This window comes from Melospiza georgiana, chromosome 19 (genome assembly GCF_028018845.1).
Source record: "Melospiza georgiana isolate bMelGeo1 chromosome 19, bMelGeo1.pri, whole genome shotgun sequence".
NCBI lineage: Eukaryota > Metazoa > Chordata > Aves > Passeriformes > Passerellidae > Melospiza > Melospiza georgiana.
The window spans coordinates 12,745,568-12,763,753 of record NC_080448.1 but is presented as its reverse complement, the minus strand read 5'-3'; the positions used below and the strand labels follow the sequence as shown (position 1 = coordinate 12,763,753).

Genomic DNA, 18,186 nt, shown 5'->3' with positions numbered 1-18,186 from the left:
GCAGAGGTGCTTCCTGGGAGGCCTCCTTGTGGCTGCTGGCCCTTGTCCTCCTCCCAGGGCGGAGGATCAGGAGCCCATCCCTTCCTGCCAGAGCCTCTGCTGTGCCAGGGCTGCTCCCTTGCAGAGCCCAGAGCTCATTTCCCTCTGGCACACGGGTTTCAGGGCTCCTCAGGGAGGAGGAGGGCACAGTTTCTGGAGCAGATGGAGGGTAAGGAAACCCCTGTCTGACACAAGGAGCAGCTCAGCTTCTCCCCTCCCAGAGCCTGGCTCAGCACATCCCTGGTGCTTCACTGGCAGAGGTTTTACTCCATAAAAAGAAAGGAAATTGAGGTGCAAGCTGTATTATCTCTTCCATTCTACTGCATCACACAGATCCATGGGGTCCCAGCTCGGGGCTGTCCCTGGGAAGCCAGGAGACTGCTGAGCAAGAATCAGAAAACGTGTATTGCCTTTAGTTCATTGTCTCAGGGGCTGTGTTTTGGCTTCAGTTACCTCTGCTTCCTTCCCCACCCCGTTAAAAAAAAAAAAAAAAAAAAAGAAAAACCAGCAATGATAGAGGAAAAAATCTGGCTGCATTGGGCAACAGGGATGAGGATGGCAGCTGGAGGAGGACTTGGGGATCTTTGCCAGAGGAAGTGTCAGAGCAGTTTTGCCCTGACGCCCCTGGGTCCCAGCTCCTCAGCACTGCTGAGCCTGGTGCCTCACACAGCCCGTGCCTCATAGAGGAGCTCCCCTCTGAGGTGCTGCAAGGGCATTTGAGGCCATTTGTCCTTCTGACCTTCACAGCTCCCCGTGGCAGTGTGTCCCACAACTTAATTACCTGTGAGTGGGAAAAGTGCTTCCTGTTTCTTTTCTAAATTGCCTCAAAGCCTCCCCGGCTCATCCGTCATGCCAGTGCCCAGGAAGGTGAGTAATGGCCCTGCTGTGCCTTGGCCACACTGCCCCCAGCTTACAGCCTCCTCTCCTGCCCTGCCTCAGGCTGAAGCTGCTGAGCTTTGCTCCACAGCCTGGAGCAGAGGTTGCTGAGCTCCCAGCAGACCCTGAGCCCTGCAGAGCCTTTGCTGAGTGAACACCTGCTGCAAGCTTTCCTCCTTTTGCTGAATCAAGGCTGTAAAGCTGTTGCACACGCCCAGCCGTGAGTATTGGTGTCTGAAAGCAGGTTTGGATGTTTTTACAACGCTCTCAATCCTTGTGGAAAGCAGGGGAAGGCAATGGGAGTTGTGCTGCAGCTGTCACTACACCAAGGTTTTAACCTCCCCCTGGGAGAGGGATCAGAGGGACTCTGGGTTGTGCACTTCATGTCCCAGCTTCAAAACCCTGCGTGTTGCCTGGGGGATGTTACTCTTTTTTTGTGCCCTGACTCTGCAGTTTGGATTCAAGTACACTGAAGAGACATTTCATGCTGTTTCAAGTGAGGTGCCCTCATTTCTGGATAGCAGCACTCTCACAGTAATCCCTGGCTCTGGGCTTCTCTGATGTCTGTTGTTCTCCAAGTGCACCTGAAGCACTTCTCTGGCCCTCAAGTACTGTTCTTGTTGGCAGCCATGAGTGGCAGCATGGGCATCTCCTGCTTCTGTCACATCACCTGAGCTCTGCCTGGTGCAGGGACATTCCCTGGCTGTTCCACCATCTCCCAGTGTGGCTGCTGGGGCATCCAGCTTTCCTGTCCCCAGGGCAGGGGCACGCTCAGGAAGGATTCCTGGGATCCCAGCCCTAAGGGAGATGCTTGTTCTTCACTGAACAAGTTGTTTTGTCAGAGCAGGAAGAAATGTTTGGCTGCCCTGTCAAGCCTGTAGCTCTAATTCTGCTATGGACAGCTGCTTTTTTGTGGCACAAACAAGTGTTACACACTGTGAGGGGTGGCAGGGTGAACTGCTGCAGGTGCCCAGCCCTGCCTGAGGACAGAAAGGCATCACGCATAATGAGGAAAGAGTCGCAGTGGAGAAAAGTTGGTTTGCTGTTTTTGTATCTGCCCTGTCCCCCTCACACCGCACCCTCGCCGTCCATCCCTCCCTGCCTCCCTCCCTCCCTGCCCTGCTCGGAGCGCGGCCGGCTCGCTGCCGTGCAGAGGCAGCAGCAGATGGCACTCGAGCACCGGCCCAGCCCCGCCGAGCCGCGGCTCGCAGGCCTTGAGGGGAGATGGATCATGCCAGCTGTGCGCTGCGTCTATAGCACCGCGATTTACATGCCTGGAGTGTTCCTCTGTGCTCGCAGGTCCAGATTGTATCTCTGCTTGTGCAGGTTTGTCCTTACACTGTGTCTGGATGTGAGATGATAAAGGGAGAGTGTTACTTTTCACTCACAGAAACAGACCCCTAATTTGCTTGGATGTGTTTTGTGGTCGTGGCGTGCCTTTCCCTCAGAGCTGCCTCAGTACACAGAAGCAAGGTTATATTTTCTCAAATAAGATCATTTTGTCCCTCCAGCCAAAATTAAGTGAGCTTGTTGTCCTCTCACTGAAAATGGACTTGCAAGTGCAGGAAGTGAGAAGCAAAGTTCAGCATGATTGTTAGAGGCAACAGCCAGAGAGGTGTGAATGAGTCAGGGAAAATGTTCCTGTTGAGATGGTCACAGTGTGCTGGGATGCAGAGGGCTCCCCTGGCTCTGGCTCCCCTTGGAGTCCCAGCACTGCTGCTGCTCCTGGCAGAGCTGTCACATCCCAGGGCTGACTGTTTGCAGGGACAGCTGAGCTTCCAAGCACACAAGCTCTGACCCCAGATTCAGACCATGCTCATTCTCCTCTGGACCCCGGGACACTTGCCAGTGCCAGCTGAGGTGGCACAAGCCCCCAGCCCGTGTCAGGCTCTGTTTGCCCAGGTTTTGCCCTTGAACAGGGCAGGATGCCCAGGGTGGGTTTGCACAGGAATGGGGAGGAAGCGCTTCCCCCTGCATCTGCTGAGCACCCCAGCCCCAAGCTGAGTGTGCTGGACCCCCACTATTGAAAATGGGGGGGAAAAGCACTTGTGAGCCCCCAGCTCTCCCGTGTGTGAGAGCCATACAAATCCAGGGGCTTTGTCAGCAGCTTGACCTCTCGGGCAGCGTTCTGGCTCTGCAGTGAAGAGGTGCCCTCGTTCTTCCCCTTGCCTGACTCCTCTGTAATGGAAGGGCTAAATGCTCATTACTTCTTCTGTAGCCTTTTCCACTTGCCAATCAAACGTGTCTGCTTGGGGTTTGTTTTGTTTCCGTGTTGCTGGGGCTGTGCAGGACGCTCCATCTCGCTGTAATTATGGTTCCATCATTGTCTTGGCACAGAAACATCTGCTGTCTCCCTGCGATCTCCACTTCCCTGTTTCTTTGGAGAATTTCGCGGATCCCGATGACCTTCTATTTTCCACGGCATCTCAGTGTACGCAGCTGTTCCTCTTGCGTTCCCCTGTCTCCCCATCTACCTCTTTTTTTCCTATCAGCATCTCCAATGCATTTGGAATTTCAGCTCATCTGCTTATCAAATCAATATCTCGCTGTCGCCTCTGCGCCGCGGCCGCTGGGAATGCAGCGCTGGCCCCCCACTGCTGGGCTCCTTCCCTCTGAGCACAGACATGCCCAGCTCAATTCCCCTCATTTCCCCATTCCCCAGCTTAAAGTCCATTTTCTCAGGCTTTTTATTTTGATTGTGTTGTGCCCTTTGGCTGTCTGGGTCTGAGGCCCATCCGTGCTGCAGCAACGTGCTGATGGATGGATGGATGGATGGATGGATGGATGGATGGATGGATGGTGTTGCCACTCAAGGTGATGTCACTGCTGGTTTCTAATGACAAACTGAGCAAAGCTGGAGTGTGTGAGGAGAGGAGCTGTGCTGGGGCAGTGAAGAGACTGGAAAATACAGGCTCAGCTGCTGATTTTGTGTGACCTTGTTGAAAGAGCGTGGGGTCCATGAGAGTGATGAACAGAGATACTTCAGGTTTTATTCTGTTCTGGTACCTTTTATTATTAGGACTTTATTAATATACCTATTCTCTTAAAAATATTAATTAAAAAATCAGTCCTATAGCTGCTGCAAAATGACTAATAAAACTCTGGGATATGACAGGACCTTAAATCTCTGCTTTGCTCTCTGCCTGAAAAGTATGTATCCTAATTCTCCACCTTCCTCTTCTGTCTCACCTGCCTGCATGGCAGGACCCCAGCCTGGCACAGGGCACTCCATGAGACTGCAGCAAAATTAATCCTGAAAATATTAAAGGCACATGGATTTTTTGTTATTTTAGTCCCCTTCAACCTATGGTCTGTGTACATCTGAGCTAAGAATATCCCATTCCTGAAAGGTTTTACAGAAGTTGGGCACCTGGGAGGTGAGACAGAGGAGCGAGGAGCAGGTAGGGAACTGGTGGAGGTAAGGAATAACCTCATAGATGGATGGAAATAACACCATGTTTGCATCACAGCTTTTCCTCTTTCAGGGCTGTGTTTATGCAGAGCTGGGTTTTATACAGATCTGCATTTCATGTGGGTGCTTGTACCTAAGTAGGGCTGTGAAATCATGGATTAAGGGTTCTAGTCATCCAAAAGGAGGGATGTGGCAGTTGGAGTGGATAATGACTCCCTGATTGGGGAGGAGAAATGCTCCCATGGAGATGGGAAGCAGCAGGTTTGGTGAGGACTCAGCTCTGTATCCTCACCCAGGCAGAGCTGTCGGAGCATCACAAACAGCAATTCCTGTTCCCTGGGGGCAAGGCCAGGGCACCTTTCCCTGGGCTTTTGCCCCTGTACAGGGACAGGTGCCCAGGAAGGCACAGCAGCAGCCTGGCTCCAACACAGGGCTCAGGTGTTGGGCCAAATGGGGATCTGGAATGGGCCAAATCAGAGCAAACGGAGTGGGAATTGCATAGGGAATAAGTGTTAGGGGGAATAATCTGCATCACTTAATGCTCCAACAACTCTGAAATAATTGGCTGTTTCCTGGGCATATCCAGAAGAGCTAAAGTGTTCTCCCTGTTGCCTTTTGCCTGGTGATCTTCCAGAGACCTGATTGTCTGCCTCTCCCTCACCCTCTACCTCCTGGGCCCCCCTCCCTCAAATTTCTCCCAGAGTTTGTATTTTTCCCCCAACAATGTCTCTAAAGAATCTCAAATGTGTAACGTGTGTCCCAATGCCTGGATTTTAATAACGTGCAGCAACCCCCATCAGCACAGGCAATTTCACATTCAACACATTATTGCTATTTAAAGCGCCGAGGTATAAAAATGATTGGCAATCCAGCTCTGCCAGCCCGCGCCGCCGCTGCCAGATTGTGATTTTTAATATTGGCTGCTCTGCGCAGTCGTTCCCTCACCTTTGACTTGCAGATTTCCCAGCGTCAAAATAGCAAAATCATTTTGGGTTGTACCAGGCACATTGCTCGCTGCTGAAAAGAAGCAATTATCATTAAATATCCCCCTGGCTGGATGTACACAGACACACCCACACGGGCTGGGGCTGCTCCGTGTTTCCAGCCGAGCCTTGCTCCAGCTTTGCAAATATCCCTTACCTGAGCTGCTGGATTTTGTAGGGTGGGCTGTGCGCTGTGACATTAAACAGGGGCCTTCCTCTCTTCTGAAAATACCTTTTCCCTCTTGCTCCCCACAGCAGTGGAGGAAATGTTATGCCAAATACACCTGCTCCAGGCAGCTTTTGGGACAGGAAAGAGGATATCTTGGGGAAATCCTGATGCCCTGTGCAGATGTGGAGTGAGCAAAGCCCTGGGAAAAGGCGGCCCCTGGAGCCAGGGAGCAGTGGCAGCACTTTGTCACCATATTTACACTTCCACTTGCCCAACACTAGGCGTTTGGCTCTCCTCCACTGGCGGAAGGGCTTAGCTACTTCATAACATCTAGACAAGATAATCTCTCCAATTTTGCTTGGAAGAAGTCCCTGACAAAGAGCAGCAAAGCAACAATAATGCCAGATGAAACAGTAATTGAGTTTGCCTTCTTATTACTTTCTCAGCTAAGTTTGTGTTGGTTTGAATTTTATTTTGTTGTTGTTGTTGGTACAGAACAGCAAAACACTGTCCCTGAGCTGATTCAGACCAGCAGAGTCCCATCTGTGGTGAGCTGCAGCCACACAAGGAGGTGAGCAAAGAGGGGAGGGGGAATGACTGCAAGAAGTTCTGTGCAGTGTAAGTAATGCTACGCACTCCATCCTCACTGGAGCAGGGCTGCTCTGATGGTGCATCACAGTAATGCCCCACGAGAGCCACAGAGCTTTAGTGCTGCATCAATCCAAAATAGCCTCAGCCAGGAAGAACACATCCGGGAGCCTCTGCCCACTCCAGCTAGGTATTTTTCAGTTTCCCCAAGGTTTTCCTTCCCTTGAAAGAGCACCCTAGTATGAAATAGAAGGAAGAATAGCTGCTGGGCTCCTGAGGGCCTGCCGGCGTGGTTCCCCAATGATGCAGAGAGTTCCATTTGCAAAGGTGAAGCTGAGGTGCTCCCAAGTGCCCGCGAGGCAAATGTCACCTCCTGGAGCGCTGCTGGACCGTGGGCTGGGCACGGCTGCTGGCTCAGCCCAGACAGCCCCAGCTCAGCACCTGCTCCTGCAAAATTGGGCAAGCAATGGTGCATGCAGGAGGCGTTTGCTGGCACTGTGTTATCCCACTAATATTTCAAGGATAATGTGAGAGGCTGCTGTCAATCCTGGCCTCAAAGCAAAACACATCATCCTTGTTTCCTGTCTCTGCTCACTAAATGATAGCCATGTATATTTTTAAGGGGATTGTCCTTTGGATTCTTTTTATTTGTCACCCAGTATCAAAGCTCTAAAGGTCACATTTTTCAAGTTCTTTCCTTGGAGCTTCAAAGACTATACATTTACTTTAAACAAAAACTAAAAACCTGGCAATTTTAGAAAACCACTCCACACCCAGGGACTCGGGAAAGCTCTAAATATCACTGCCAAAGCCCAGGGCTCTCAGCTCAGCTTAAGAGCAGTTTGCTTTTGCTTCATTATAACCAGTCTGTAAGTGTATTTGCAATTAGAAATTGCACGTTTGTAATTGTGCCTGTTTGTAAGCAAGCTATGAGTGCCCAGTTCTTATTTCAGGCAGTTAAATGTTTGGTCCTGCTCACCCCATCTCCAGGCTCTGACCGACTCTGGGAGCACAAAGGCTCCAGGTGGAGCAGGGATGTCACTCAGGGCTGTGGCAGTCACACAGAGCACACACAGGCACCGGTGCCAGTCTGACCTGGCTGGGTGCCACCTCCAGGACAACACGGGGTGCCCAATCTGGCACTGAGCAGAGGGGAGGGAGTTGGTGCCTGACCCAGCTGAGAGCCTTCAGTGCAAAATTAACCCATCAATGTAATTTGGGTAAGTCTGAAGTGGCAGTGACTTCATTACAAGGCGCAGCTCCATGCGGGATCCCAGCCTTTCTTCCTTCCATGTCTGGAGCCTGGAAGCCACTTCTGCTGGGCTGTCAGCTGGGCCTCACACAGGCTTTCATACAGTTCTCAATGTGAGCCTTAGGCAGGTGGATGAGCCTGGAAGGGAAATGATGGACCTAAAGATCTGAGTCCAGCTCAGAAGGAAGGAGGGGAGCATTGTTACAGACCTGTCACCCAAAATCTCTTTTGGATCTTACTCTCCTGACAAAGCTTGTTCTAATTATTTGCATTGCTTGATCTTGACATCAATGGAAATTCCAGCTGAATTTTGGCCAAGAAAGGACGGGTATGTCAGGGCCAGTTGCTTAATTATGTTTGCAACTAAATTGCTGCAGTACATCTTCACTTCCTCGAAAGTCATTTTCCTCTGCTCTTTAATTTCATAGAACAATATGAAAGACATGAATCTTCATGAAACTCCTCTCCTAATGCAGCAGAGACTACACAGTGTTTGCAGGCTTTGCTTTTCATCACAAGAGGTCCCAGGGGAGGTTCAAGGTAGGATCCTTGCCATCCCGGCTCAGCAATCACAGAAAGCCAAATAAATAAAGCAGGAAGTTGGCAAAGCCCTGATTCAGCAAAGGCAGATGCACAAGTTCAGCATTAACCTCTGCTTAAAATGATTTGGAACAGAAGAGTTAATCTCATGGCTGCCCAAAAGTCAGACCAGGGATCCAGGGCCTTGACAGTCAGTATATCAGTGCTTTAAATCTAGTGGGAGAGGGTGCTTAAAGCTGAGGAATCTCTTAAATATGGGAAAAGCACTTTCCCTGGTAGGAGGTTGTAACTCAAAGAATGGTTTCCAGTCCATGGTGAGATGTAGTAGTTGGGTGTGACTGTGGCAAGGCACTGATGCCCTGAGCATGGTGATGTTGGATAGCAGGGGAGGCTGCCATGGCCCCAGCAGCTCCTCCTCACCCTCATCCCTCTCATGGGGAGGCCAGAGATCCCTGGGCAGTGGGGAAGGCTGGGGACTGGAGGGGTGTCAGGGCAGCAGCTCAGCCAGGGGCTGCAGTGCTCCCCCTGCTCACCAGCACCGCCCTGGTGAAGCCTCTTGGGTGCAGAAGGATGGTGTAGGATCGGGGTAAGGGCCCGTGTGGATCAAAACACCCTCCCGAAGAGGGATGCAGGCTCTGCCTCTGGGCTGCAGGGGTGCCACTGGGTCGGAGCAGAGGCAGGGAGTGCAGGACGCCGCCTGCAGAGGTGAGTTTGCGGTATAAACGTGTGGGGCATCCCTGCAGGAGGGAGCGCGATGCTCGCCAAGCCCGCCCGAGCGGCGGGACGCTGCTCCCGCAGCCCGCACAGCCCGGCTCCCTCCTCTCCGTGCTTATCTGATCTGCACCTCCGTAATGATGTGGTTAGAATTGAATTATGGTGCTTTAATGTAGTTACAGCTACATTTCCCAGGCACATTTCTTCCTGACGTACAATGCTGGAATTTAGGATGTGGCCGGAGGCTGTGTGTGACTCCTTGTCTCCCGGGCTCGCTGCAGCCTTGCCACCGGCTGTGCCAGGCCCTGGCCGGAAAGGCAAACCCAGGAGCTCGAGCTGAAAATCAGCGAATGACATGGAAAGCCAGGGAACTGCATTAAAGGTGAGCCCAGGGTGAGAGCCCTGTGTGCAGGGAGTGAGGCTCCTGCCTGCACATGGCCGGGCATGGCTGGACAACAGCTCCTGACAAAGGACAGCATCCCACAGCTGGGTCTGTTTTGTCCTTGTTTTCCAGCTGCAGGAAAATACCTTCAGATATCCATGGAGGAAGGGGTGATCTTTAGCCAATACACATGGTAGTGTGACTGTGAGGATTTCGTGCCCATTGAAGATCTGGGCCGAGATAATCTAAAGACCCGTGGAAACTTTCTTGCGCCGTGTGTCCTTTGATGCGAACTTAATGGCCATGGAATTTGCTGTATCAGCAATAAGAATCATTTGATTAACTGGAGAGGAGCAAACAAAGTAGTTAACTCTAAAGTCAGACAGGAAATGATGGGTTTGCCATTTCCATCATGCCATAGGTGCAGGAAAGCCCAAACTCCAAAATGTGAGGGATCCCCACAATCTCCAGAGTGGGAGCTTTGCTTATCAACCTCTCAGGGTGTTTTCATCAATTCTGATCTGCCTGTTGTTAATTTAGAGCGATGGTGTCCTCTGGGGAGTGACTTGTTTTTCCTACCCCTGATTCAGCTCCACACTTGTGAATTTTAAATGCATGTGCATATATAAATGAGTGTCTGTATTTATCCAGATCCTGCCAGCACGTGTTTTGCAATAATTCTCCTTGGATGCTCTTGCTTTCTCCCACAGTCGATTTTTTTGAATGACATGGAACTGATAATGGATGTGGTTTCAGTGTGATCAGGCTGACTCGTCTCATTCCACCTCTCCTGCTTTTGAGCAAGAATGTGAGGACTTGCTGTGTCTATTTTAGATTCCGTCATGAAAGGAATAATTGAGATTGAGATTCTTAGTCACTCAATGCGGAAGGTCAGGGAATTAATGCTGTGTTACACCAGACCATTCATTTACTGGGCCTCCTTTTTTTTTCCCCTTAACTGTCTGTAGAGGAAAACAAATGTGGCTCAGAGAAGGTAACGCATCTTCAACACCGTACACAGCCCCAGCCTCTGATAATACACACTGTTTATCTTTATTTTGGGGGTGTTCCAGGGTAGTTTTATCATCGTAATTGATTAGTGGCGACAGGGAGAAAAAAATCCAAGAGTAGCAGGAAGAAATGATTCCAGTGAATCCATTGACTCAGTGGTAGCATTGATCTACTTCTGGGAATTATTTATAGGAGAAGATTCATAGTTAATAATATTAGTTTGGACTTTGGGAGCAGTTTATCAGAGGCTCTTAAAGGCCTTTGGTAAAAATTAATCAGGGAGAGAAATAAGGTAGACAGCCTGGTTTCAGGAGAGGGAAGGAAATGGGATTTCTGGCATAACTCAGTCCACCCCAGGATGAGAGACAACACAAGGGGTAACTTGGGGTGCTTGGATCTGTCCAAGCACAGGAGTGAGAGGCTGGGTTTCCAGCTGCTCTATCAGACAGCAGAGCTGGGGAAGTCTTTGGCAAATTCCCCACCAACACCCTCCTTCAGGTGAAGCCAAGGTGCCCACAGGACATGACCCCCCCAGATCCAGCAGGGAGAGCTGCCCAGGGACAGCACAAACCCTGCTCTTCCCCTTTCTCTCCTCCCTGCTTTGTTTTTGGCTTTAACTTAATTGATCTGTATCCTGCAATCCTACCCGCAGGAGGAATGACACATCTGAAAAAAGCAGGAGGATTTGTTTAAAGTGAGCTGCTTGGGTTTTTCGCTGTGTGTATATATAGAATTGCCTGGAAGTAGTAAATAGAATTAAACACTGTGGTTCTGAAAAACAGTATTCTCAGGGCTGTCTGTTGATTTCAAAGCTGACGAAAACAAAGCAGGCTTTGAAATCTTTCCTTGCAGAGCTTCCCCCTCCTCCCTTATCATAGGAAAGATGGGCCTGATAATATTTGGGTTTTATTCTTCTTTTGAAACAGTTGAAAAAAAACGCTGTTTTTTCAGTTAAGATGAAAATCATGATGTTTTTAATAAGGTCAGTGTAATGTCTTCATTAGCAAATGCTGAAATAATTTGATGCAGATCTGGAACTTGACAGGGAAAAACTCCAGTGTCTACCCAAAATATAGAGCCACGTTTGCACCAGGTGTGAACCAGTAGTGCTTCCCTAAAATTACTAGTTCTGGGATAACCTATTCCTGTTTAGGGACTGGCTGCTGTGTTTTTAGGTCACTCCCTCCTGCGCAGCCAGGCTCAGTGGTTTTTGTTTGTTTTCCTGCCTGGCCCTGGGCTGCTGAGAGCCCCAGGGCTGGGCAGTGCTCATGGGCGTTGGGTTTGGTGGTTTCCTTTCAGCTGATGCAGCAGGTGGAAACAGAGGGGCAGGCAACATGGGAAGAGGAGTAGAGCTCACACGAGGAAACGCAGGTGACATTAATGGATGGGCATTAATGAAATGAAAGCCTAAAATGAAATAAAAAATATCCAACGCCCTAAGTCTGCACTCTGCTGAAATTCTGTCTACAGATATCACAACCAAAGCTGCTGAGTGCTGTGCAGCTAAAAGCCTGTCCTCTGTTGTGAATCCCAGGCTCACACAGGAAGTCTTTGCCCCGCTCTTTGGAGATGTGGATGGTACCCAGACAGCCCTGACCAGTCTGACACCCCAGAGCCTGAAGACATCTCTTCCATGCCTTGTGCTGTGTCTCCTCCCTCCGAGGCAGGGCTGGCACAGCCCCTCTCCTGGTCCGGATCTGTGGGTAACACCCAAGGCAGAGATGCACCAAGAACACCAATTGTTTGCAATAACATATTCTGCATTTTAAATGATCTCTGACTTCCTGGCAGCTCCCCAGCATATCACCCCCTGGAATTCTGTCTAAATAATGTTTGTCAGGTGAAGGCACAGCTGGGCAGCAGGCAGGGCCCTGCTCCTCGCTGGGGACCTCGAAACCCACCAGCCGATCAATCTCCACAACCTGCTAAATGATAGATGGAATGTAATATAGGTCATTATTCCTTCTCTACGCGTGAAAATGAATTATTCAGTAAAGATTTAGATCCTTTTTATTATGACACTGAATTTATAGAGCATACAACACATAAATGCAGATTCCTGCAGCCCCAGATAGATGAACTCATTCCCCAGGCAGCATGAGGTGGATGCAGCCCCTTGGCATTGCTGCACAGCAAAGACAGGATGTCCAAGGAACACACTGCAGCCTGGGAGATTGGCACCTGCCACCTTCCCTACCTGGAACAGCATTCCCAATCCATGCCCAGCTGGTTTAGGAGCCTAAGATCTCTTCGTTTCAGAAATCAGGCTCTCAGGGCCCATGTTACCTCCAAGGAGATTTGGGGTTTCATGTCACTTTGGCCTTATAAATGCTGATCTTAACAAACTCTGCATCTCAGTCTCTGATATGAAACAGGAGTTGTAAAAATTGAAAGGAAATTGTTGAGGCTAAAACCTGCTAATGAGATTAGGGGCTACGTGAGTATATGGACAGGTGTGATTGTCCCAAATTCCTGTGTCCTGCAGAGCCACCATGGAGGATCTGGGCTGGTTTGAATCAATAGCAGTAACTTTCCTTGTTATTGGACTAAATGCTTCAACTTTTAATTGTGCAGCAAGGGAGAATGTTATCCCTGGCCGGCAGTTACAGATGTCAGCTTTGCAGTTCATTAGCTGCTTCCCAAATTCCACTGGGACTTTGGAGTTTTAGCATGAACATTAGAGGCTGGAGAGGAGGAGAGCAGAGGGCAAGCCTGCAAACTCTCAGTGGGCTGGAGAAAAATCCGGGATTGGGGCTGGAACTGCACCTTTGGGGCTGGGTGCTGTCGATTGCTGCCAAAGGAGCAGGACGGCAGCTCCTGGTTTGTCACCCCTGGGCTTCAGGTGCCCAGCGTGTCCCCAGAGCATCCCTGGTGCCGTGGGTTTGGCTTCTGCTGTGACAGCAGAGTGCTCAGAAAGAGCAAAACCAACTGAACAGATTGAAACCGGTCACATCCCTGAACCCAGTCTCAGCTCTGAGGGAGGTGGAGAGAGAATGTACTGATAAAGTCTTCCCAAAGCCGTTTGACCTGCAACGTTCACTGATGGAAGGGATAGCAGTGGAGATTTCCTTTTAATATATAGCAATCAAAATTTCTTTCTGAGCTATAAGCAGCTGCACTGAAGTTCCTTCTGTCCATCAGCACAATCTGTCTTGTGCTTGTTCATTCTGGAACCCCTTTAAAATTCTGCACCGCTGCCAGAGAGATTAAAGGGGTAATATAACCCCAGGAACCGCTCTCCTGACTAGTAATTTCCCGGTGATTATTACAAGAAATAGCTAAGATCTAAAGGAAGCTCAAAGCGGGAGAAAAAGACTGTTCTTTAATCCCCCCCATCCATTTCCTTTGCACCTTGGTGCTGCTCACTCTGCTGGGGCAGGGTCGGGTCAGCCCCTCTTCCCTGCCCACTCTGGAGGAGCAGAGCCTGCCCCACTGCTGGGCCAGAGTTCAGCACTTCATGGCAAAACAAACCAAATAAAGGGAATTATATCCTGTTTTACAGTGGTCAGCATCACAGCATGAAGAGAGGTGTTTCTCCAGTGGGCCTGACCTCCCAGCCCTGCACACATCCATTTATTCCCACCTTGTTCATTAGTCCCTGCTGGAAAGTATATCCACGTACTGCCCCCAGCCCTAGTGAAAATATTATAATCCCTGAGCTGGAAATAGCTGGCAATCCCAAAACAGCTCTTGCAGGCTTGGCTGCTGAGCTGGGAGGTCTTTGGGTGGGAGGCACTAGGTGCTGGACAGGTGGAGGAACTCAAAACCCACTGATGTCTCTGAAAATTTCCCGAGTCCCTAAAATTTAATTTTCCTCCCCTGTACATCCAGCAGGCACTTCCCAGCCCCTGGAATTGTCCCCTGACACCCGGCTGGGCTGTGTGGGGTGAGGAGCAGAGCAGCGGGTCGGCAGGAACAGCCAGTTTCAGCCAAAGGCCACCCCTCGTGAGGGTCGGGGGGCCCGGGCAGGGCGTAAGGGGCCCGGGGGTACAGTCCCATGAGGGGAGAACAGTCCCGTGAGGACAGTCCCGGAGTCAGTCCCATGAGGACAGTCCCGGGGTACAATTCCGGGCTACAGTCCCGTGAGGACAGTCCCGGGGTACAGTCCCGTGAGGATAGTCCCGGGGTACAATTCCGGGCTACAGTTCCGTGAGGACAGTCCCGGGGTCAGTCCCATGAGGACAGTCTCACGGTACACTCCCATGAGGACAGTCCCGGGGTACAATTCCGGGCTACAGTCCCGTGAGGACAGTCCCGGGGTACGGTCCCGTGAGGACAGTCCCGTGAGGACAGTCCCGGGTGTCGCGGACACGCGTGAGGGACGGACGCGCGCGGGGGGGGCGGGAGCTGCGCGGGGAGGGCGCGGTGACGTCACGGTGACGTCACAGAGGGCCACGCGCCGGCGGAGGCCCCGCCCCCGCGAGGGAGGGCGGGATGGAGGGAGGGGAGGATGGCGGCGGGGGGAGGGAGCGCCGGCGCGGCGCTGAGCTAAGCCGATCCCACGTGTGACGGATCTGGCTGCTGCCCCAGCGCCTCTCCAGTGAGATCCTCCGGTAGCGGAGGGAGGAGGAGGAGGAGGAGGAGGAGGAGGAGGAGGGGGGAAGGGAAAAAGGGGCAAAGCAAGCGGAGCGAACCGAGCCGGAGCCGGGCCGGGGGGGGCGGGTTGGGCGGGCGGGGGGGGTTCTCTAAGGGGCTCTCGCTCGGCGCGGCCATGGAGGCGGACGGGAGCCAGGCTACCTCGGGGAGCCCCGGAGAGGCGCAGCACGACCCCGGGTAAGTCGGCGGGGCGGCGGGGGCGCGGAGCGCGGCGGCGAGGGGCGGTCAGGCGGGCCCGCCCCGCTCCGCGCCGCTCCGCTCCGCGCCCCTCCGCCCCGCCGGGAGCTGCCCCGTCAAAATGGCCGATCCCGCACCGGCGCTCAACTCCGCTCTGCTCTCTCCCTCCAGCAAGATGTTCATCGGCGGCCTCAGCTGGCAAACCTCACCAGGTAACCCCCGCCCGCCGCCCCCTCCCCACGCGTGTCCCGCCCCGCGTGGGCCGCGTCCCGCCGGCCGGGCCCTGCCCGCGCCCCCCCATCCCTGACCCTCCTCTCCCTCTCTGCTCTCTCTCTCCGCAGACAGCCTTAGAGACTATTTTAGCAAATTCGGAGAAATTAGGGAGTGTATGGTCATGCGGGACCCCACCACCAAGCGCTCCAGGTAAAACCGCCGCCCACCCCGCTCGGGCTGACAAACTTCGCGAGTTGCGGTCGGGGCGGGTGGACCCGCAGCCCCCGGTGCCGGCCCAGCAGCCCGGCCCGCATCCCCCCGCACGCGTGGGGCGCTGCGGGAGGGCTCTCCCCGCCCGCATCCCTCCAGCCCGGAGCAGGAAACAAAGCGGCCGGTGGAGCCGGAGAGGGGCCAGGGGTCGGAGCCGGCCGCCCCTGCTCCCGGAGGCTTCGGGGGAGGGCGGAGGAAGGAGGGGGACCCAGCGGTTTATTTTTATGACTTCTCCCTTTGGCTCTAATTCTCATCACCACCCCCCCCACCCCCCCGCCATCCCCTCGCTCTTTGTCTCTCGCAGAGGCTTCGGGTTCGTTACGTTCGCGGATCCGGCGAGTGTAGACAAAGTCCTGGCCCAGCCGCACCACGAGCTGGACTCCAAGACGGTAGGTGCTGCTGCGGGGGCTGCCCGCCGCCCTTCCCGCACCCGCGGCCGCGACCCGGCCGCTCCGAGCCCCGCTCGGGCCGGTGCCGCGGGCGGTGCCAGGCTGTCATTGAACCGGGACCTTGCGTGCCTCGGCTTTGCCTTTATATTTTTTATAGACTCTGCCTTTTAACTTGCCAAAAGCGGTAACTTCTTTTTTTTTTTTTTGAAATCGGAATTCACCCATACCGACCGCTGGCTCCTCCCCCGGCCTTATATTTTATTGAGCGGTGACATTGAAAAAGCTGTGGAGTAAAATCCAACTTTTTTTGGTGTTGGGCTGCGGCATGCTTTCTGCAGGGAACTTTGTGATTCTTTTGATTGATTATTTATGTATTGTTGAGCGCGTTTCAAGGTGGGAGTGACTTACTGTCAAACCGAGAAAGCTGCTGCTCGTGTCATTTCCCAAAGTCATTTTTTGGAGAGGTCCCCTCACCTGTGATGGCAGGGCCCCGGCGAAACGCACGCGGTAATTTATGGGAAGCTCTGCCAGAGCTGGAGAGTGGATGTGGTAGAGAAACACAAGTCCTAATGTGTTGTTGTTTCTCCAGAGCTTTTTGCTGCGCTCGGTCTCCAGTGCATAATGTAAGGAAAAAAATGCTTGTGAGATGCAGCTGATTTTTTTTTCTTTTTAAATAAACATTACATTTTTGGGGTTTTTTTTAAACAAAAATTCCACACCCGAGTTTGCCCTCTGCCCCAATGTGGTGCTTTCAGTGTTGGGTCAAACAAAAGGTGTCGGGCAAGTGCAGCTCTGGGCCCTGTGTTCTCCCTGTGACCCAGGCCAAGCAAAAAGATGAAGTTTTGTGCCTCCTACTTGGTTGTAGTTTTGAGCCTGGGCAGAGCTGGGAGGGGAGGGGGGAAGGACACTGCTAGAGGTCATCAGTGCTCTGGTGCTGCTGGCTCGGAGGGGGCTGTGTTTGGGAAGGGAGCTGTCTGCAGAGACATGCTGCTGGGCACATCGAGCGTGCTCCTTGCTGTCACTGGGGTTTGCAGGCGGTGTTCTGGGGCTCAAGGGGTTTATTTTAACCTGAGCCTGGTGTTAGGAGCAAGCCTGTCTCGGTGCTGCAACATCTCACGGGTGCCTGTGTGTGCGAGATTATAGTTCAATGAAGAAAGGGAGAAGCAGGGAGCAAACGTGAGGATATGTTTTTTTTTAAATGTAATTTATATGGAAACAAAAAGCTTAAAGCTCTTGTAGAAGCAGGTGGAATCTAGTGTTTTAATTCGACCTACAGATTCTGCTGGGCTTGCCTGAACACGAAGCCCATGCTTTCACATGCCTTAATAATTTGATTTTAGGTTTAATCAGATATGGTAAGATAACTGATTCAACCGTGCTCCTGAAATTAAACTCACCAGACTTTTCATGTACAGCTATATTCTCTATGTGTTTTTAAAGATAAATTTAGATAAGAAGAACAAAGGCAAACAGTATCTTGAACGAGAGTTTAAAAAAAAAAAATCATGGGAGGACACCCTGTCATATTTCTGACTATAATTAGGTCCTCCCCCAGCTTTTTTCTTGTATCACAGTCTAGTCCCTGCAATGTATTAATTTGCTCTTCTCTGGGGGAGGGGTGAAGAGCTTCACCGGGGCAAATCTGCCTCGGTGTTGGTTGTGTGATAATGATTGAATCAATCCAAATACAAAACTGACCTTAGAATCAGTAATTCAGCCTAAAAGTGAAGCCCAGAGCCCGGCAGGTCCTTTCAGGCGTGTATTTGTAGAGTATTGTAGTAACTGTTGTGCAGTATAACAAGGCATTTGACTCTGTTTCAACGTTCAGCACAGGAGGCAGATCGGTTGGGTATTGGCATGGAAACGTCGCTCTTGTTTACAGTTACGTTAAAAGCTTTGTTTAGGTAATGGCCATTCATATCAGAAATAGTATTATAGTCATTTCCTAGAGGACTTGTAGATACAGTAAGTAGAATTGTACCTAACTAACTAATTTTTTTTTTTTGGTAGAACTTTGGTTTTTTTGTTTTTGTTTTTATTTTTTTTGTTTCCTTTTTGGTTGTTGTTTAAATAGTTGACAGGGTTATGCAAAAGGTATGGATTTGCCACATTCGTTGCTAGTGTTTGTTTTCAAAGGCTGGTGATGTTTATGCAAAAGGTTGTGGGAAGGAAAATTCAGTTCTTTTAGAAAATCTGTCGCTGTGGTGCAAGGGACTCCATGCTCTTTGAACTGACCTTCAAAAATGAATGTGTTGCTTTGGAGTTTAATGGCTCTCCCAGCTTTTTACCAGCAGGACTTTGCAGTGATGTCCCTCTGGTGGGCCTGGTGTTCTTTGGTGGGAAAACCTGTAGTTTTGGAGCAAACATAGAAAAGTGCATATTTTTCCACCTTTGGGTATTGCTGTGGAAAATCCGTACCTGTTGTATTTCCCCAGTAGACAAATGCCTAGTCAGTGCTGAATATATTTGTAGATAATGTTAATCTCTATGAAAAGGTTAGCTCTCTAGATAAATAATTTTACTCTTTATGCTTTTTGAACAATAAAATGGCATGTAATCGCTCATTTCTCAGGTG

General features: G+C 51.2%; 1 protein-coding gene across 9 annotated transcripts in view; it reads left to right on the top strand.

Moving 5' to 3' along the window:
* The first annotated feature begins 14,655 nt into the window (after window positions 1–14,655).
* Window positions 14,656–18,186, top strand: part of MSI2 (musashi RNA binding protein 2) — a 197,270-nt gene continuing 193,739 nt past the window's right edge. For all 9 annotated transcript variants that reach the window (XM_058037333.1, XM_058037332.1, XM_058037327.1 and 6 more), the window contains exons 1-4: window positions 14,656–14,739; window positions 14,911–14,951; window positions 15,081–15,162; window positions 15,527–15,611. In XM_058037333.1, coding sequence (XP_057893316.1) covers window positions 14,678–14,739; window positions 14,911–14,951; window positions 15,081–15,162; window positions 15,527–15,611 — 270 coding nt within the window. In that variant the 5' untranslated portion in view covers window positions 14,656–14,677. The remainder of the gene's footprint in view (window positions 14,740–14,910; window positions 14,952–15,080; window positions 15,163–15,526; window positions 15,612–18,186) is intronic.